Source organism: Quercus lobata, chromosome 3 (genome assembly GCF_001633185.2).
Source record: "Quercus lobata isolate SW786 chromosome 3, ValleyOak3.0 Primary Assembly, whole genome shotgun sequence".
Taxonomy (NCBI): domain Eukaryota; kingdom Viridiplantae; phylum Streptophyta; class Magnoliopsida; order Fagales; family Fagaceae; genus Quercus; species Quercus lobata.
Genome location: NC_044906.1, coordinates 3,647,977 through 3,669,812, shown reverse-complemented (window position 1 = coordinate 3,669,812; position 21,836 = coordinate 3,647,977). Strand labels below are relative to the sequence as shown.

Genomic DNA, 21,836 nt, shown 5'->3' with positions numbered 1-21,836 from the left:
TAATTAAATTTTGATATATACAAAATTTGAACCCCAAATCTACTAAAAAATTTACTAGTTATATTGATTAAAAAAGAAAACTACAAAGAGAGAAACTGAAGAGCTAGGACAACGATAAAGCCATCATCCACTGGCATCTAGCTTCAACAGCCAAAGAAAAGAAAAAAAAAAAATAAACTATTAGAAAAGCTAAGAATGAATCTTAGCCTGGAGGAAGAGTACCAGCCAACCGCTGATATTCTTCAAGAAGAGAAGTTGCTGATTGGACTATCATATCAGGGTGGGATTGTTCCCCTTAAATGTGTTCCCCCTCTGAAAACCGAATGATTCCTTAATTTTTTTTATTTTTTACAGATTTTTCTTTTTTTCTTTTAATTCCCAAAAAAAAAAAAAAAACTGAAAGTTAATGGCAGCCCATAACTGGGGTTTAACGGAATCTTGCATTAACAAAAATTGAAAGTTAGAGGACTGAATTAATAAAATTGAAAATTAGAGGACTGAAATGAAAAAGAGTGAAAATTAGAGGATCAATTTTGTATTTTTGCCTTTTTTTTATCGTATATGTCATACCTTTTTAATTTTTTAATTTTTCTTTTAGAAGTATAATAATTGTTCTTTATCAGCATGACAAAACATTAATTAAATTTTGATATATACAAAATTTGAACCCCAAATCTACTAAAAAATTTACTAGTTAATTTTTTTTTTTTTTTTGAGAAGTAAACATACACATACAATGAATTTACTAATTAAGTTAACATTATCTTACATATATCACATCATTTATATCCCTATATCTAATGTTTAATTACTAAGCGTGTGTTTTTCTTGTTTTTTTTAACGAGAGTGCATGCGTGCGTGAGAGCGATAAGCAGGAAGTGCAGTGATATGCACACAAACAATCATTTCCTTAATCCCAATTTGGCAATAAACAAATCAATAAATTGTTTGATTCATCTCAAAGATGCTAAGATTAAGAGACAAACAACATTGATTCCAGTCAAAACTCCGGGAAAATCACGGAGCAATGTATCTATAAATTATGCCAAAGTGCCTTGATAGTTGATATTATTAGTGCGTTTGTGTTGAATATGAAAAATACAGAATTGGTCCATGCCTTTAAGGACAAAACAACATTCTTACACTCCTCTTTTTGTGTCTCGAATTGTGGAATGTTGTCAAGGATGTTTTTGAAGCAATTCGACTTTGAGCAACGTTGTACAATGTAATGTAGGGCCCCTCCTTAGAATTTTGCATTTGTTAAGCTTGGTCTAATATGGTTCCTAGCAAAACATGGAAGCAAGAATGAGCATTAGTTGTCTCTTTAGACTTAAGCTTCCCATTTACCTGATTTCCTAGACTCTGTTATGTCAAAGAGTAAATGTTTATCCTTATGTTGTTGAGAATTTTGTTACTATGTTTCTAGGGACTTAAATATTTTTGCCTCATAACATTGCTTCTTGGCAAGCGCTTGTAATTGGGATGAACCTCATAACCATCCCTAACTTACCTGATTCAATTTTCTGCCAAAAGGTAGAGATGGGTTTGAGCACGTTTCCTTTATTTTCTTCTTAATACAATTATTCTTAAATATTAAAAAAAGAATGAGTATCAGTTAGCTCAATTAGTAAAATTTCTGATGGTTGAATAAGAGATCTAGGGTTCAATTCCTGTTTACACTTAAAACCGATTATTGTTTTGGTCTGATGATAAAGAACTATTATCAAGAGCATATATCATAAGTTGAAAATATCTCAAAAAATTAAAAAAAAAATTAAAAAAAAAAGAAAAGAATAAGAAGAAAATTTAGAATTTGCATGGCATCAATATTGTGTTGAAATATATGCCTTCTCAAAAAAAAAAAAAAAAAAGTTGAAATATATGCTAATTGCTTTTTCTTTCCTTTTCTCCCTTGAAAATGTATCTTATGTATCTACTATATATATCACATAATAATTCTCGCAACCCCCTCCCCCATGTCTCCTTTCTTTTATTTTCTCTTTCTTTTTGGGTGCCAAATTATGAAAGAATCCTTCTTTTATTTTTGGTAAAGCCTCACTTAATGAATCCATTTATCCTAATAAATCAAATCTATAATCTTTCTTTGAATAAAATAACCATTTGACTGTAAAGATTCATTAACAAAAAATAACCATATGCATGATAAATTATTACTTGTTTCAATAGTTTAAAATGTTAAAAAATAATATATTTAATTATTATTTTAATATATAGGGTGTGTTGTATAAGTTGTTTACAAAACAACATTTTGGGTTTAAAATTAGTGTTTGTAAAAAAATTATGATGAATTGTTGTTGTAAAATAGTGTTTTAAGTTTTAAAAATGTATTTTTAAGCTCTCAAATCACCTAACCAAACCAACTCATGTTAATTAATCATATATAAAGTTCATGTAAAAAGCAAGTCAAGAAGATGAGATCATGTGTCAAATTTTGGAAGCGAGTAAGGAGGTTCATAATAGATTTTGCATATTATTCAATTCAATATAGATCTTATACTCCATTAATTTGTAAAAAATACAGAGACTCTCATAAATCACTTTCTTGGCATAATCTCATTTAATTGTTATTTTTCTTTTTTGCTAATTATAAGTGGTCAAAAATCAAATACAAAGACAAATTTGTGGGTCCAAGATCACTGTAGTACAATAGTACAGTCCTCCAAACATGGATTGGTAGCGGGGTTTGCCTGGTTAAGTTTCTTACAGAGGCCAGACAGGTAAAAACAGATTATAGTTGTTAGGAATGGTATTTGTATTTAGGATTAAACATTGGTACAACCGTGCAGCTGAATTAGGTACAAAGTGATCGTGGACAAGTAGTGAACTAGGGCAGTGAAGTTTTGCACTGTGAGTAGATTTGCTAACACCTAAGCAATGCCAACTTGAAATATATGTCAATGATAATGACAATAATGAAGCAATATCAGAAAGAATTTACTTGGTGAAATACCCTTACAATCTTAAATGCATATATGAATTTCATGTTCACAAAATTAACCACGTTTTCAATATTAATGAAGCTAATTCAGTCATTCTGAATAACACAGGTGCTATTGCAAGTTCGCAACAACAACAACAACAACAACGAGCCTTAATCTTAAATTAATGGAATTGGCTATTGATCCTCAACAGATCATTTAGGATTGGCCACATGGATTCATTTCTTCTATTCTATTTTATGTTAAGTCATGTTTTCTTTTACGTCCTTAATTGATAAGTTCTTTTTTATTACTTCTATTAATGTTACTAGTAAGTTGCCTATGCGATACACAGATAATGTTGTAATATTTTATATAATTTTTTTTTTGGAAAATGTTGTATATATATTATAGCATATTTGTTATAAAACTTTGTTAATAATGAGTTTATCATAAAAAGAAATGATTATAAATTGCACATACATATCCATTATAATTATTCAGTTCAAGTAATGAGCAATAAAAACAACTTTGGAGCAATATTGTATAATAAAATTTGATAAAAGCTCCATATTATTGATCTTTATTATGTGATGTAATAAAGAGCTTCATTACGAAATCTTTTTTTTTTTTTTTTTTTTGTTTATTCAATACTTTGTTATTGTGGTATGGCGACGCTTGTAAAGTTTGTTAAGGGGTATGTTATCATAATCTATTTCTTCATCTTCAACGTTTGAAGTTTGATTCGTACATATTTGTTCAATTTTTGAACTTTCATTACTTTTTCATTTTGTTGCATCATTTGCGTTAATCACTAAAGAATTGACATTGGAAGATTCTTGATTGGATCTTACAAAATTTGGACTTGCAAATTTTTTGTGGCCAAGATTTTTTGTAAGTATTTGCACTTATATTAAATTTCAGTTATGTGACAATTTTTTTGTAAATGTTATTATATTTTTTGTTAATTTAGGAATAGTGTAGCGAAAGAATTAATATAGCATATTGGATTGTGTATTTTTGTTTTTCTTCCGTACCTTTCGTCATTTGAAGGTGCATAAAAAATCTTAGCAACTGTGTAATTTTCAAAACCATCCTTTAGATTGAATCCATTCAAATGAAGTAGGAAAATGCATTTTTTTTTCTAAAATTTTCTTCAAATCATGTGGGATTCCTTCTCCAATATCAATCTATATATAAGAAATTTAATATATATTATGATCAATAGTTTTACAATAATTTAAATAAGTTGTACCTCAGTTTGTTTTTCAGCAAGATCTCTTGCATATTTATTTAGGATTTTCTCAGCATCTCGATCAAATATCACAAAAGTTGTTTTGTCAGTTGCATCAAAAACTTCAATTTGAATCTAGTATCTGAAGTAGTCTGCAATTGTATGTATAGTAGTTATAGTGAAATGAATATATTATAAATATTTAAAGAGTATGTATTATGTAGTTAATGTGAGTGCCTCTAACCTTGGGAAATGGAGATTTGTTTTTGTTTCACGTTTTGCACACCAAAATGGTCTTGATTTTGGTTTGACCTTCCTTCTACAAAGCAAGCACGAAATGTAATACCAACCCATCGCTATATCAATGTTGCTTATTGTTGCTAGACATGGCAATAAGGGTCAGAATTTTCTGACCCGACCCGACCCGACTCGAAAAATACCTGACTTGAACCTGATTTTTTTGACCCGAAGTAAAAACGGGTTGACTCGTGAACCAACTCGATTTTTTTGCGAGTCAACCCGATCCAATCTAGACAACCCATGACCCGATACGTTAAAAAAATTTGCTAAAAAAAATATTTAAATTACATCCTGATACTAAGTGCATAAAGCACAAAATACCAAAACTAATAATCAATATATATTATATATTAGAGAGACTGACTACCAATAAAAGCTAGCTAGCCTAGCTTCTTTTTTTTTTTTTGAGAAGCTAGCTACTAGCCTAGCTTCAGTGCTTACCTTGCCAAATCAATTGCCATCAGACAAGACAAAAGGTCCTCAACATGTTACACAACACAAAGGCCAAGGCTGTCAAGTGACTCAAGAGTCAAGACAAGTAGACAACCATTAAAAAATAAATAAAAAATCTCATTCAGCTGAGTTGAGCTCTAGTCCATTGTCCAAACAAATGAACAATGTTACAATGCACAAAGCCACAAACGACAAACCTAGAAAATTTGAGTCAAACCAAATCAGTGAACCACAAAGCTTCCTTTCCCAGATGGGAAAAAAATTCTTACTCCGTATCGATTACATCTTTTACCTGAAAATGTAGAAGCTACATTGTGTACTAAAAGTTGGTAATATGGATTTGAAGTTACGTTTTTTATAGTCATAATTATACAGTTTTAATTTTTTATAGTCATAATATTCATATTTGCAGTGTTGAATCTGCTACCAGCGTTGAGTAGATTGAGATTGAGGTGTAATTCTTATAAAATATTTATTTATTCTTCTTTACTTAATATGTTATGTTTATTTTTAAATCTTTTTTTGTTTAATTTATCTTTCTAAGTAATCTAACTTTACTATTATTTTAAATGCAATAGGAACATGTGCACTTAAGAAGATCGATAACTTGCTATTTTGCTGGCTTACTTGTTTTGTTTGTTTTAAGATCTATCTCTTTTTGAAGATGTAAACTTGTAATTATATGCATTTTGACAGTGAACTATTAACATTGAAAACTTTTTCCATTATGAATTTATGACTATAAATAATTTTTGTCATACTCAAAACTATCAGAATTGGAAAGATATTAACAAGTAGCATTAAGTGCAATTCATTTGCATAATTGATTTTATTCATTCTCTTTAAACAGGTTGTCATTGATTTATTTTTGTAATTGAAAAAAAAAAAACTTATTTGAAAAATACGGGTAAACCCGACCTGACTCGACCCGAAACTTGATTGACCCGCAACCCGATTAACCCATTTAAAAATGACCCACAACCCATTTGACCCGCAAACCCGATTGACCCGACCCGACCTGCTCGTTTTGCCACGTCTAATTGTTGCAATGCCCTAGTAGTTCACATCCTGCAATAAACTTTGAAGTTAATATATATATATATATATATATATATATTTAATGTAAATAATATGCTGTATTATTCTTTTTTCATGTAAATGATGAGTATAATTTGAAATAATTAACAAACCTGTTTTATAGGATCCCATTCGATGCATTTTATCTCTATTATTGTCTTCATATTCTTTAAAGATAAATCCTCCTATGAAAATTTTTTTAAATGTATTTTTGGTATTTTTTGTATAGGATCATGTTTTTGACCATTTCTATCATTGATTTTTTTTTAAAGAAAATATTATGTAAACGGCATTTTGTGAAATAGTATATGCTATTTATTAGGCCTTTTTTGTTATTATAAATTTTAGAAATATGAATTTATCAATTATTTCAGCAATCTCTGGAATCTCATGATTTATATAAATTTTTGTTGCAATGGTTGATGACAAAGATAATTGGCTAGCATGAATTTCTTTGAACATTATTAATAGAAAAAAGCATATTGAATTGAAATTGAGAAAAAAAAAGGAAGACATAATTCTATGAGAATGTGATTTTCTAGAAGTATCATCTATACATGAGAGTGGAGGAAGAGAGTTTGTAAGTGGGTAAGAGTTTGGGCTTTGATTTACATGTGGGAAGGATTAGACTTGGGTGATAATATGTAAGATAATAATTGGGTTTGAGTTTTTCATAATATTTGGTCTACTTTTAAAAGTTAGTTCATTTTGTAGAGAATAACATTTGATTTTTTTTTTGAGAATCGGAATAACATTGGGTCTAATTGTCAAGAGTAGCTCATATTTTATATAGTAGTAAAAATACGTTACTATAATCTATTGGGTAACAGTAAAAAAAACTTAATAAAAAGAGGTAAAAATGACTAAATGCAAAATTAGAGTGCCACATGTCAGAACCTCATGCACTCTCGCATGAGGTCTCTACTTTTATATATCTATTAATTTTAAGTCTTCCTCTACCTCTTTTTCGTTCTCTTAACTTGAATAAACTCTGTCTTTCTTATTGATGCATCTCATCTAAACATGACAAAACCATCTCAAATGACTCTCATATTTTCATCCTATTCCTTTTTTAAGCAGATTTCCTCATTTTAGATCTTATATTTTCATGTATTTTCACTAATCCATCTTACCATTCTCATTTCAACACAAGTGCTATCCCTTTCACAAAATTAAATACACATAACAGTTTGTTCTTTATAAACTTTGTCTTTATGAACTTTCAACACGTGCTATTTTATAAACTTTCAATTAGAAGGCAACTATGGAAGAGGTTGAACCTCTATCACAAGTTAATCTGATTCAATCTCACTGTGTGCCTACTTGTCTATGTTATATTGAAGGATATGACCATAAAAATAAGGTTAGTTCAACAACAAACTGTAAATTTTTTTCCTTAATTTGGATAGGAATAATAAATTCAAGTATTTTAGTACATGCGCATTACTACAACGTCACTAAGAGCTATTGGCCTATTAGAAGAAATCCAAATAGAGTAAGAACTAAGAGCTCCAAATTAACAATGCTGACCAAACATACAACATTTTCCAACCTTTTATCCCAAAAAAAACAAAAAACCACAAACACGCACAATTATAAAATCTTCAACTTGGTTGGCACCGTTCTTGACAAGGAAAATAGCACACCTATTCGGATTTATGGTTAGCTATTAATTATATGAAGGTATTCCCTGTTACCAAAAATATAAGCAAAAAAAACTCTATTTCCATTTACTATAGTACATAGGGAGTTTGTTCACTTAAGTCTAAACGTACCGTAATGGTTCACATAGGCATATACGTTTACGCCACTCAGTTAATATTTGACTTCTATTTTGGTTTTACTAGACAAACTGAATCATATGCCAATAACTTTTTACCTCTCATGTCTCTTCCATTTATAATCAAGACACTGCCGTATGAAATATTTCATGTTGCACCTATATGTAAGCATATGATTTTCTATTGTTTCTTAATTGGACAAACTGAATTTGATCGGGAACTAGGTTGGGTAACTTGGGTTGTCTAAGATGTATGAAATTTACCAAATTGTTGGGTCACAATTTCGTACAAGAAAGAAGAAACCTTCACAATCAAGGATTCCATGATTTAAATATAAACACTCTAAACCTACAAGGTGCTAATAATGCAAAATTTTAATGTTATTTTCAAAGATTTTATTTTAACCCAATTGTTGTTATTATTTCCAATGGTAAATTAATCTGGCCAATCAAAGGGACCATTGCATGAAATTGATTGGAAAAAAAAATTATAGAAATTATTAAGGCCCTAATTAAAAAACGAATTAGTCAATGAATAAACCATTTATAAATTGTAACAATATATTTGGCTCTTAGAAATTCTTAAACTAAGGTTTAGCATTAGGGGTTAGGAAGGGGATCGGATTAGTAATTCTCTAAATGGTTAACTGTTCTTTTCGTTCTAGGTATCAAAGCAAATATTTTGAAAGATGATGGCATGAATCTTGAGATGATTGGAATATTTCACAATAACATGCATTCTAAAAGTCATCCTTAGTTTAAATACTAATACATATATAACAACAGACAAGAAACCTTATAATATTGTACGCTAAATTTTTTTGTATAAAATCATAAAAGCATGCAATTCTTTTCATGTTAAAAACACATTCTAGCTATGACAATTCATTTCAAAAAATGAATCACCCCCTTTTTAAGTAGTTGTAGAATGCTTATTGCTTAAACATATAATTTTTTTTCTTTCCCTTGTTTGTTAAATAGTTGTTACCAAAGCCAGCAAATTAATTAGTGACATTTTCAATATGTTCAGTTATATTCTATGAAACAATACTATGTCCACATACAACTATTTCAACAACGTAATTAGTCAATAACAAATAAACAGAAGATAGGCTTAATCTAAGTCTTTGGTATCAGGGGAACCAATTGACATAATCAAAACAATTATGAGTTGTTCACTAGCTAAATTTTTCTGGAATTTTAAAAACATATGTTCTAAAATAAGGATAAAAAATGTCCAAACAATAGGTCTAATGATTAAAATATTTCACAAATTTTTTTAATTATGAAGTTGACATATTATGATTGGCATATAACAAAAATAGAATTATTAATGAGTTCATATGAAAGTGTTTAATAAAAATAGAATTATTGATGAGTTCATATGAAAGGGATGCAACAGATTTACCGTATTAAAATTGTGATTTTTTTTTTTTCTCAAAAGTGAGAAGCTGACTATGAATTGGTGCAATATTTGAGATAACTCAAAAGTTTAGTACCCAACAAGAAAATTTTGGGCAAAAGTACTCAGATAACTCAAAAGTTTAGAACCCAACATTAAATTTTGGAGAAAAGTACTCGGATGTGTCATATTTTAACTCAAAAGAACATCCAACATTAAATCTACGTTCTTTTCTCTCTGATTGAAACTCTCTCTTTCACTTTCAGTTCGGGGTGGTGCTAAGTTTAAGGTTCGAGAGTACAAGTCGCTATACAGCTTTCCCCACATGTCACTACCCCAGTAAAGCAGAGCAGCGATTCTCACGGACCCATGTAAAAGAAAGAGAGAAAAAGACAGAGACTTTTTTTCCCCCACAAAATGACTAAAATCTTAAACAAATATTATGATGCTTTGCCATATTAGCTTCTGAATTTGGAATTATAGAAGGGAAAGTAAATAAATTAAACACATTGGTGTACACATAGTAGCAGTTTCTTTGTTGTGTTTCTTTCACTGTATATCACATTGTTTCTGGTTTGCTTTCTCTTTCTTCTCTTGTCTGTCCATGGAGAATGGTAGAGGAGCTTCTTCATCATGGTATGCCTGTGTTCTCCTTCATGTTCTCTCAGTAGGGTATGTCTAATATCTTCGTTTATATATATATATATATATATATTCAGTTTTTTATGGTCTATGGGTTGTTGGGTTTGAGCTTGTGGGATTTTATGTGTATGTGCAGTACTTGAGCTTGAATAGACAATGTGATGTTTGCGTTTTTCTGATTCTTTTTTTCTATTTTGTTAGTTTTTATTTGGGTTTTGAGGATTTTGTATATTTTTTGCAGAATAGAGTGTATATGTATATAGTGACTGATACTAATTGTGTGATTTCTGGAGTATGTGACCTTTTCTTTTCTTTCCTTTCTAAAAAAAAAAAATTGTTCTTTTTTTGGGTTTGAGCTTGTGGGTGGATTTAGTATATTTGTTGCATAATAGGGGCTCTGATACTATGTATTGTGTGATTTCTGAAGTATTTGAATTTCTTTTTTCTTTTTTTGAATTTGTTGTTCTTTTTTGAGTTTAAGCTTGTGGGTGGATTTTGTATATTTGTTGAATACAGAGCATATAGAGAGCCTCTGATGTTATATTCTGCTAGTTTGTGGTATTATGGGTTTTGGGGATTTTATATATGCATGTGATGGCATAATGATTTTCATCTTCATAGTGTGTGTGATCTTTTGAAAGCTCATTCAGTAAGTCTGCCTCTTTTGTTTCATTCATTTGAGTATTGCGTAAGTAGTCTCTAAATTCAATTTGTTCTGGTACTTAGTGAGTATATCTTTTTATTCTTATGGATTTTGGATGTTCACGTGACAACAGAGCAGATACAAAATTTCTATTTATGTCTGGTCCTCTTTGTGATATAATTTTAGGCTTATGGGTTATGTGGATTTTGTATATTTGTGTGATAGCAGAGTAAATCTAAAGATTTGACATATGGGTTTAAGATGATTTTATGTTTCCTAATGTTAAAAAGTTTAGCTTGTGGTTCTTTTTATGAATATTTCCAGTATTTGCTATAGGAGCAGATTTGAGATTTACATGGCTTATGGTATGTGTTCTGTTTTTAGTATTTGTTTTCATCGGTGTCTCATGGTCATGGGGTGAAATTGTCTAAGACACCACTTTCTATATCAATATATATATATATATATATATATCTTATATTTCTTCAAATTTAGCTGATCATCCTTGTGAAAATTGTATTTTACTGCAAAGAGGTGAGATTTTCAATGGAATTGGTTTGTATTTGAATGTTTTAAATCAATTTGCTTATGCATTTTGGGAAACTTATATGTAAGCAATTAGAGATAATAATTAAATATTCTATACTTCTGAATTCTGAGGTTTTTGTTTATACTTAAAAGTTAAAATCTCTTCTAACATTGTGGAGATTTTTCTTGTGTTCCACCTACTTTGGTATATAGATGTGAAAACATAGCAGAATTAAACTGTTCTTATGACTTGTTTACCACAACTTTAACGGTTTCTTTGCTGTTTCTTAGTTCATATCTACAAGTTTCTAGGTTTCGAGTTCAGCTTTTGGGAATTTGTCGTTTTGGTATATTTTGCTGTTATATATCCGAATTCGAAAGTTCCTTTCATTCTCTTAAATTTTGGTCTTAACAAGTTTGGTTGACGCTTTTGAACTTTCCTTTCTACGGTCATCATTTAAACAGACTAGGAGTAATAAATGTACTTCTCTTGGCCTGATTCGAAGTCCTTTTTCTCTTTCTGTATTACACAGATGATGTCCTTAACTTTTATTTCCTAAATTTGTGGTACCTTTGTAATTTCTCTTTCATCTATTCAATTGGTCACCAAGTCCAAGTTGACACACACACACACCCACTCTCTCTCTCTCTCTCTCTCTCTCAATTTCTTTTCCCGCGTTTGACTGATTAGTGATTCTTTGCTCACATTTGGAAGTATATTTTATTCAGTGTGGTTGATAATGCTGCTGGCAACAAACCAAAACAAATCCAGACAGATGGCACTCCTAAGGTAAAATTTAGAAGACAAGGCAGTCTGCTTCCTTCTGCTGCTTCTGCCCAAGGTAATTCTTTCTAACTTCATTTTTTCCCCAGCTCTCTATATCTATACAACAACCACCACAAAGCCTTCGTCCCAAATATATATACATATATATATATATTTGACTGTTTGTAGTTTTGTGTAGAATTTTCACTTGCCTCATGCTTGTTTTTCTTATGTAGACTTGAGATGTTTAGACATGGAAAAGGAAAAAGAAGATGTGTCATCTCCTAGAGGCGTTTTAGAAGCCTGCATTAGAGGATCAGAATCTGATGGTGGTTCTTCCAAAAACAGCTCTACTGAAATTGAAATCCGTGGCCCAAGTTCTAGTTGGAGCAGATTCTTCAAAATATGGAAGAAAGGACCAATTAAGCGCTTAGCCTCCTTCCCTCCTCTTGGTGTCCCAAAGATATCAAAAGGAAAAAGCAAGAGCTCAAGGGAAAATTCAGAACTGAGTAATTTACACAACATCAAGTCTTCACTGGTGAACTTCAGCCTCTCTGAACTCCAAACTGCAACCCAAAATTTTAGCAGTGGTTTGTAGTAAAATGCAATCTTTTGGCTTACTTTTTTCAATTTTATAGTAGCATGCATCTTGCAAAATGGTACTTTCATGTTCATTATGACATAGGTTTTGTGATCTAGATTTATGGTTCATATTTCCTGTAGAAAATTTAATTGGAAAGGGTGGTTATGCTGAAGTTTACAAGGGTCGTTTGCAAGATGGGAAGCTGATAGCAGTAAAGCGGCTGACAAAGGGAACAGCTGATGAGAGAACATCAGGATTTTTGTCTGAGCTTGGCATTATAGCCCACATAGATCATCCTAATACTGCTAAGTGGATTGGGTGTGGCATCGAAGGAGGAATGCACCTTATTTTTGAATTATCTCCACTGGGGAGCCTAGGATCTCTTCTTCACGGTTTGTTCAGATTTTGCATACTCCTATTCTTTAGTTAAAGTTTCAGTCTGGTTTATGGTCTTATGGATTTTCTTTAATTGCATTTCCAGGTTCAACGGATTATAAACTAGATTGGAGTAAAAGGTATAAAATTGCTTTGGGAACAGCAGATGGTTTGTTGTATCTTCATGAGAGTTGTCAGAGGCGAATCATTCATAGAGATATCAAATCAGATAATATTCTGCTTACAGAGGAGTTTGAGCCGCAGGTATCTTTGAACACAAGCAACCATGATCAAATAGTAAAACTTAAGATATTGCTGAAATTTGAATATTTGACAGTCTATCTTGTTGAAAAGATTTCCTAAATTGCAACCTAAACATGAGTGCAGTGTATTCCTTGAATCCTTGATATGTGAAGCTTAATCCCCACCATCTTAAGTAAATGGCCAATAATCATATTTATAGCATGTCTAATTTCATGCAACTCATGGAATACAAAAAGGTTACAGTTAGCACTTGCAGTTGCTCTTGATCTTAGGCTTAATGTCCTCATCCACTTTTATCCTTCCTCAAATTTACTTGGCACAAGAAGTTCCTTTAGGCCCTGTGGCATGGTCAAATATTCCTAAGTAGAGAGTAAAAAATAATTGTTATAAAGTACGTATGATAGCTTGGGAGTTAGAACACTCCTTTTGAGGTGGGTTTGGGATTATGTTTAACAGGCATCATCTACTCCTCTACTTCAACTTCACCATTTATTTTCTTAAAAAAAAAAAAAAATCTTTACTGTATTGTTTCATTTTTATTTGGTATTAGAATGGCCTATGGCGCAAATTTTTTGGAAGTATATATCAAGTATGAACTACCCTAAGATATAGGAAGCTGGTTATCTGAAACATTTATACATGAGTGTCGTGAACATGAGTGAAGTCAGTAATAAAAAGAATTGACCCTTTGGTGACTCATTCTCTCTCAATATTAATTGACCCTTCATCCCTTTTATTCACATGTGCTTTAAAACATGTAAAATCGCATGCCTGCAAGAGTATCCAGATCCCCTTTGTTCAGTCTTAGAGTTTGAGCTTATTCTCTCTCAATGGCTTTATGTATTAAAAAAAAAAAAACATGAAGTTTGGTGATACTGATTTCTATTATTATATTCGAGAAGAGATTTTTAGGAATTAGGCTAGCTGATGTATCTTTTTCCCCCAAAACTGGACTCCATGATAGGGTTTGTTTGATATAATATCCATAGACACGAAGGATACCTATTGCTTAGACAGTTTATGGTTTGAAGACGGGCAGGTGGACATGATGATGTATTTCCAATAAGTTGTAGCTCAAATAGGACCTCCTCTTGTAAGTGCAAGTTGGAGGATGAGGTCGTGAGTTCAAAACCCATTGGGTGCATGTAGCTCAAATAGCACATCCTCTTGTAAGTGCAAGCTGTTACTCTTACTTCCATCTTGGGCTATCAGCTTTTCCTTGTTTGTGCTACTTCCATCTTGGGCTATCAACTTTTCCTTTTATGTGCTTCTTTTATATGTAGACGAGGGAACAACCAACAATGATGGTATCATTGTTGTTGGAACATTTATGTAAAATTTAACTCTGCTTGTCATATATTACTCTGCTATGACATCTAGTGGTCTTATATACACCTGTAACTTTTTTAAATTTTAATTTTTTCCCCCTGAATTAATCACTCACTTTTTAGTGCATTTCATTCCAGATTTGTGATTTTGGGCTTGCAAAGTGGCTACCCAAACAATGGACTCACCACAGTGTACCAAAATTTGAAGGCACATTTGGGTCTGTAAGCCTAACTATGATTTGAAAGCTGCTAAAGTTCTCTTCAGCTTAATGTTTTCTTTATCTCTTCAATGACAGCTATTTTGCTCCTGAATACTTCACGAATGGCATAGTAGATGAGAAAACTGATGTTTTTTCCTTTGGGGTTCTACTTTTGGAGCTTATAACCGGGCGTCGAGCTTTGGATCAGTTACAGCAAAGCCTTGTGATTTGGGTAATTTTCTTTTCTTCATGATTTTTCATTACCTATTGTCTCTATATTTCATGCCTTAAGCCACTTTTTCAATTTCCATCCCTGTTTTAGGCCAAGCCTTGGCTTGATAAAAATGATATGAAGGAGCTTGTTGATCCTTCTCTTGGTGATAATTACAATACAGAAGAAATGGATCGTGTGGTTTTAACCGCCTCTATGTGCATTGAACAGTCTCCCATCCTACGTCCTCGAATGAATCAGGCAAGTACTTGATTTTTTTTTTTTTTTTTTTTAAGTTGCATATTCATATATTTCCTAGATTCATGTTTCATTTAGATTCAAAGGGTGTCATGATTACCATCTCAGTGACAAAAATTTTGAAAATTGAATTGTTTTTGTTTGAGGGAAATGACTGGTATTAAACCATAAAACCATAAAACTATAAAGGAAGCAAAAGGAAATGACTGGTATTTCCTGTTGTGGCATGCTGCAATTTAAACCATAAAACTAAACCCGCAATTTCATGCTATCTCTTATGTGTAGGATGATAAGATAAATATTTGTAGTGAGTTACACCATTGATCCCTCCTTCTCAATTCAAACAGACCATAAAGGAAGCAAACAGTAGATATATTTTGTCTAGAGAGTAAGAACTATCTTTATGCCCTATTCAGAAAGCAAGGTGAACAAATAGAATGTACAAAATCCAAAAGTTTTACCAATTCAAAACCCCTGAACCACAGACATTGTTATCCATGTGACATCCAAAACTGAGGAGAAGACTAGAGAGAGCCGGACTAGACCCTAGGCAGTATTATTGTTGCTTATGAAAGCTAAACTTATGTTCAGCGCCCAAAAGCAAGAAAAAGCCTCAACCACAACGCTTTTCAATCATTATCTTATTTAATTTATGTACCCTTGCTGATCTTGATTTTAGTTACAGTCAATCTTTCCTAGAGAGAAATAGAACAGAAAGGTAAAAAGGAAACAAATAATCTTAATAAATATGCATGCTCTCTCTCTGTGTTTGACTCCATTGGGTAGGTCATCTGTCCTGGGTTCCTGAAGTCAGCCTTCTATACCTCAAACAGTGGATATGCCACAATTGAGCATAAAAGGGTTACTCAACGCATGTATTATTTCATTGGTATTCTTTTGTTCAATGCAGGTCGTGATACTGCTAAGAGGTGAGGAATTTGTATCAAATTGTTCAACAGGATGTAAAAGGAGGTCATTCCAAAGAACATACTCTGAAGAGCTGTTGGATGTACAGGAATACAACTCAACAAAGTATCTGAGTGACCTCAAACGACATGAGCAGGTTGCTTTCAGTTCTTGAAAGCAATAGAGAAAAAAACTATGGTATATAGTAGGTATAAAAGTTCCTGTAAATCTTTTAAGGGAAAAAGGAGACCCAAAAAAAGTTCCTCATGATTTTGCAGTTCTGAGGGGTATTTGGAAGTCCCATGGAAATGAATTCATAGTATTGTTTTCCACTGCATTTGAAAGCAATAGCTCATCCTTTAGACTGGGATCATTACCAACAGGGAAAGTGATCATCAAATATGTTTACGAACGTTGGGGTCTTTTGTAAACAGTCTCGAGTCTCAAGTGTGATCATTTCCATAAACTGTTGTATAGGTCTTATTTCAAATGTAATGAAACTTGAACACCAGGATTGGCTAGCTTCAAATTCCATGTAAAACATTGTGGAATGACTTCATTTTCAATGGACGCCCAAACAACCTTCTTTCAGTGTTATGTTTGTATAAAGTTTTGTGCTCAAGCTTGTAGGATAAGTAATGAATGTTAATTTTTAACTTAATAGATTATATATTTAGAGAGATGCTGTTCAAACTAGCTATTAGTACAACAATTTCATATGGTTATTTAGGAGTTGTATAGGCATATCGTTGAATTTATAAGTGTAGTTAGAGAAAGATAACACCGGTTGGACTATCTTGACTAATGCAATCACATGATTGAATTTAATTAAGAATATAAGTAACTTCACCTAAGGAGCTATTTATTATTATTATTATTATACTCACCCACAAGTGAATTTGAATCCACCACTTCACTCCATCTCATTATAATGGAAGAAGGAATGTAGTTTATTGGATACCACACCTAAGTTTTGTCTATATTCTAAAGAATGGTCTAGAACTAACAAGAAGACTGTTCAAAAAGGGGGTAGGGCAACGTATTGAATTCCATTCCATTTCATCTGAAATATTCCTAAACAATACAATATGTTAACGGGGTCCACTAACCCCTTTATTTTATCTTACCCAAAATTTCAATATATGCTGATCATTTTGTTGGAATTCTAGCATATTTGGGAGGAACATGCATCCTGGATTGAAATTGCTCGTATGGATTTCCTTTTTTTTTTTTTTTTCAAGAAATAAGTCCACTTTATAAGATTTTATGAACTTTTAGTTTGTCTAATTATGTATAATATTTTATGGGACTTTGATTTGTTTAATTATGCACGAAATTTTGACTCTTGTCTTTTTTTTCTTTTTTTTTTGAGGGGATTCTTTTTTTAATGTTATATCGCTTATGAATTTACATTGGTTAATTATATGACATAAATAATAAAGTATGGATTTATTAAATAGCTATTGATATAAATGATATACCAATACATATTGGTACTGAAATATTTTGTTTCAATAGTTAATTTTGAATGATTTTTGAAATGAAATTTAAAACTTTGGTGTAGAGTTCCACAAGGAGGTGGTAGGAGTAAACCACTATCCTAGGTGTTTTTGCCTCCCTAGTTAGTTCCAATCTATGCACTTTTTTATGGGTAAGAGGGAGAGGGGGGGGGGGTGGCAGGGGGTTGGGAAGAGGTGAAATTTTAAGGAAAAAAATAAAATAAAAGTAGACTGCCCAAAAAAAAAAAAAAGAAGAAGAAGAAAGAAACATAGAAAACTTTGGGTCAATAATCTCATAGGTTCCAAATACCAATATAAAAAATTTGGAATGTACCTATCTTTTTCTAGAAAAAAAAAAAATTTGTGTTGAATATAAAGTTGACTTAATGAATGTTGAGTTGTTGACTATCTAATTCCAAAATAAATAAAAGAAGAGAGGGAAAGAATAATTATAAGAAGAAGGAAAGCTGTATGGGCAATGTTGTTTTACTCCTCCCATCAACATGGTATACTAAATTTACAATATAAAATGAGGCTAAATGAATAAAATTATTATTATTATTATTATTATTATTATTGAAGTGATCCTCTTTTGTATCCACCTTCTAAATTCTTCAAAAAATATCTACTTTATAGTGAAAACCATATTAGGACAAATGATCAACATAGTGGTTAAAGAAGTAAAACAACAAAATTTAAATTCTTAAATAAGTTCTAAATTAATTTGTAATAGGAAAAGATTATTATTTTGCTTTTAGTTTGTTAGGGAAGGGAGGGAGAGACAAGTGGAGCCTGTGACATGAATACTAGAAAAAAGATATGTGACTAGGGCGGTAAGTGAACAAAGTCTGAACAAAATCTTTACTAAATAGATCAGGTTTTACTCGATAAAAAACTTATTCATTTTTTTTTTTAAATTATGATCAAGCTTAGTTTGAGCCTTAATTTTAGGCTTAAAACTAGCCGAGTTGGGCTATGTCAAGACATTGAAGTTCTTATTAGTCGATTCTTTTGGGGACAAAAAGGAGATAGCTGAAAAATACACTAGATCAAATGACAGGAAGTGTGCAAGCCTAAAACTCAAGGGGGTATGGGATTCAAGGACTTATCCATGTTCAATGATACTCTCTTGGCAAAGCAGACATGGTGCCCGCTCCACGACACAAGTTTTTTGTTCTACAAGGTTTTTAAAGCGAAGCATTTCCCCACATGTTCAGTAATGGAGGCAAAAAATCCAAATCCGGCGTCCTATGCATGGAAGAGCATCATCAAAGGTAGAGAGGTTATTTGACGAGAAGGAGTATGTAGAGTGGGGGATGGGTAGTCAATTAGAATTTGGCGTGATAATTAGCTTCCAGTGAAACAAAAGCCAATAATGATTTCACCAAATCTACATATGGATCCTGATGCAACAGTAAGTAATTTCATTGATCAAGAATCTCGGACTTGGAGGGAGGATATCCTGGAGAATTCCTTACTGGACTTTGAAGCCTCGATGATAAAAAAAAATCCCACTGTGCATACTCCACAAGCTGAAACCTTGACCTGGCCATATAACCAAAATGGAGATTACTCTGTGAAGGCAGGGTAGAAGTTCCTTCAAGATGAATTTCAGACCCAACAACCCGGCTCTTCAACCTCAGACATTTCGAAACCTCTCTGGCAGGCCATTTGGAACTTAAATGTGCCAGGCAAGGTCAAGAATCTGCTATGGCGAGCTTGTAAGAACGCCTTGCCCTCAAAAACTAATCTGGTACGTCGACAAGTTATCCCAGATGCTCTTTGTGAGGTTTGCAAAACTCACCATGAAGACATTATCCACGCCCTCTATCTTTGCCCATCGCTCAATGATATATGGGATCCGGTGCCACTTTGGAGCCATGCCAACTCGAGACAGTGTTCAAACTTCATTGAATTAATGGGGGTGTATCTTTGCTGAAAACAGAGATCCTTATCTATTTGAAATGGTGTGTTGGGCATTATGGAATCGACGAAACAATCTCAGGTTGGGGAAGAACTCCTCTGCAGCAAGCCAAAACGAGACTTCTGGAGTATACAACTCATCACATGGTAGCACCTCCACCATCGACTAGACCAGTAGCATCTTGGAGACCTCCTGACTTATCATGAAACAAGATAAATTTTGATAGGGCACTATTCGAGAAAGAACAACGGGCTGGAATTGGGGTCATCATTCGAAACCACGCTGGACTGGTTTTGGCTTCCCTCACCCAGCAAATCCCCCTACCTGCCACGGCCATTGAAGTGGAAGCACTAGCAGCACGATGAGCTCTGGAATTTGCAGCTGAAATTGGTGTTGGTCAGGTTATTTTAGAAGGAGATTCAGAAATGCTCATCAAAGCGCTGCGAATACCAGTTTAGCTCAGTATGGCCACCTAGTTAAAGATGTGCAATCGCATGCCTCCACTTTCCCCACCCCAGTACATTTTTCTCATGTAAGACATCACTGCAACAATATAGCGCATTTTTTAGCAAGGAGAGCACTTCGCTCCCCTCTTTTATTAGTTTGGATGGAAGATGTACCATCAGACTTTGTTATTGTACTTCAAGGTTGATTTACAACAACCTCCCTAATTTTTGAATAAGAGTTGGAATTTTTCTATTTAAAAAAAAGAAAAAAAGAAAAAAAAAAGTTGAGTCTAGACTAGTTTATGGGCTTTGGTAATAAACTTGATTTTGATATGGGTTTGAAAAATAAACTCATATTTTACTTAGCTTTTAGTCAATTCGGAGTTAAGACCACTTGTCCATATTAAATAGGCTTAATAATATGCTCAATATGGACTTAATAAAGTACTTATAGGATCTCGTGCTCAAAAACTTGATATTGACCTTAAGCTCGATTTAATTAATGAATCGAACATAACTCAAGTTTTTAGACTTTTTGACAAGTCCAAGCTTGAACATTTTTTGTAAGCTTGATTTAAGCTCGAGCTAAGCTTAAAAATTCAATACTCGCAAAAAAGGCTCAACTTGTTTATTGCCCTAGATTGTGCCAATCTGACGAGAAGCCATTCACTATTTTGTATTTTAAAATTTTATTATCAAGTAAAATATATCTTATTTAAAAAAAAAAAAATTCAAACTATGACATCCACTTTTAATGATAACTCTCTTATTTAACCATCAGAGTATTTACCAGATGATCTAATTAGAACTCACTATAAAATATATCTTTTATTAGAAGATATATATTAGAAGTTATTACTTAAAGTATATATTCTAATAATAGATTGTGTAACTAGGCAGTTAAATGTTGAAATAAAAAATCTTTACAACCTTCTCAATATAATATTTGACTTTCATAAAGCTTGAAATATGTATGGTGTGTTACACGCTCATCATATGTGTTTAATATTCTACTTATTTGTCTATTTTATATGAGAAAATATATAACCGCAACTTTGCCATAATCCTAATATGACAAATTATAAGTGGTGAATTAAAAATGGCAAATTTATATGAAGATGATAGATAAGATATCCACTTACAGCAATTGGCAAAATTATGTTCCTAGCACTGCTTATTTTATATTCAAATTCAAATAGCACCCATTTTTTATAAGGTGAAAAAATATGCAACTTACTGGATTAGCATGGTGTTTCTCTCTCTTACTCAAGCATGTTTGAAAGGTGGTGCCAACAAATAATTGTAGCCGTAATATAAAAAATGTATTCATCAATCATTATTCAACAGGAAGCAGAAAATCAAAAAAATTTCTTGGTCGGCATCTCGTATAAGATATTCTCATCCCTTGTCGTGACGTAACCAAAATGTTCCCTATTTTTAGGCTTCTTTGTTTTTCTTTACACCCTACGTTTTGGTTTATTTATAAGTTGCCTCCACGCAATTTTCAAAAAATATTTTACACCCCCAAAATTTACATTGAGAAGACAAATTTAGCCCTTTTCACATTATTTTTTTGTTTTTTATTTTTATCTTCATCTCTACAAACACATACATATCCTAAAAAAAGAAAAATAATTCCAAAGAGACATTGTTGCAAAGAATTATCCTTATTGGTTGTTCACAGTCACAATCACCAAAGGCACATAATTAATGAAATATAAAATAAAAAAACTCTAAGGAGGTATTTTTTTGCTAAGAAAAGAATATCTTTATACTTGTCAATAACTCAATATAAATGTGTACTAGTTTGGGATGTGATACGTTATAGGATAAATTATGATGAAGCATCATTAATTATATAGAATATATTTTATACAAAATGGGTCTCTTGACTCTCTTGCATAATATTTCTTAAAAAAGTCACAAATACCCTTATTTGCTAAAATTTTATGTTCCTTTTTAGATATCTAGCACAGACTTCCAATAAGTTTTCTTTTTTAATATAAAATGATTCCTCGAGATAAACTAAAAAAAAAATGTGACGACAATAATTATATTAATAGCATCTACATTAAGCA

General features: G+C 32.0%; 1 protein-coding gene across 2 annotated transcripts; it reads left to right on the top strand.

The window, feature by feature from the left end:
• The first annotated feature begins 9,431 nt into the window (after positions 1-9,431).
• Positions 9,432-16,484, top strand: LOC115981864 (receptor-like cytosolic serine/threonine-protein kinase RBK2). 2 transcript variants are annotated; one of them, XM_031104277.1, is made up of 9 exons: positions 9,432-9,821; positions 11,728-11,840; positions 12,001-12,354; positions 12,488-12,739; positions 12,829-12,986; positions 14,453-14,532; positions 14,611-14,746; positions 14,837-14,986; positions 15,894-16,484. In XM_031104277.1, the coding sequence occupies exons 1-9, from the start codon at positions 9,790-9,792 to the stop codon at positions 16,062-16,064; spliced, it is 1,446 nt and encodes a 481-aa protein (XP_030960137.1). In that variant the 5' UTR covers positions 9,432-9,789; the 3' UTR covers positions 16,065-16,484. The 2 variants fall into 2 exon arrangements, with proteins under 2 accessions (XP_030960137.1, XP_030960136.1); XM_031104276.1 differs by having other exon boundaries at positions 9,432-9,857.
• The last annotated feature ends 5,352 nt before the right edge of the window (positions 16,485-21,836 follow it).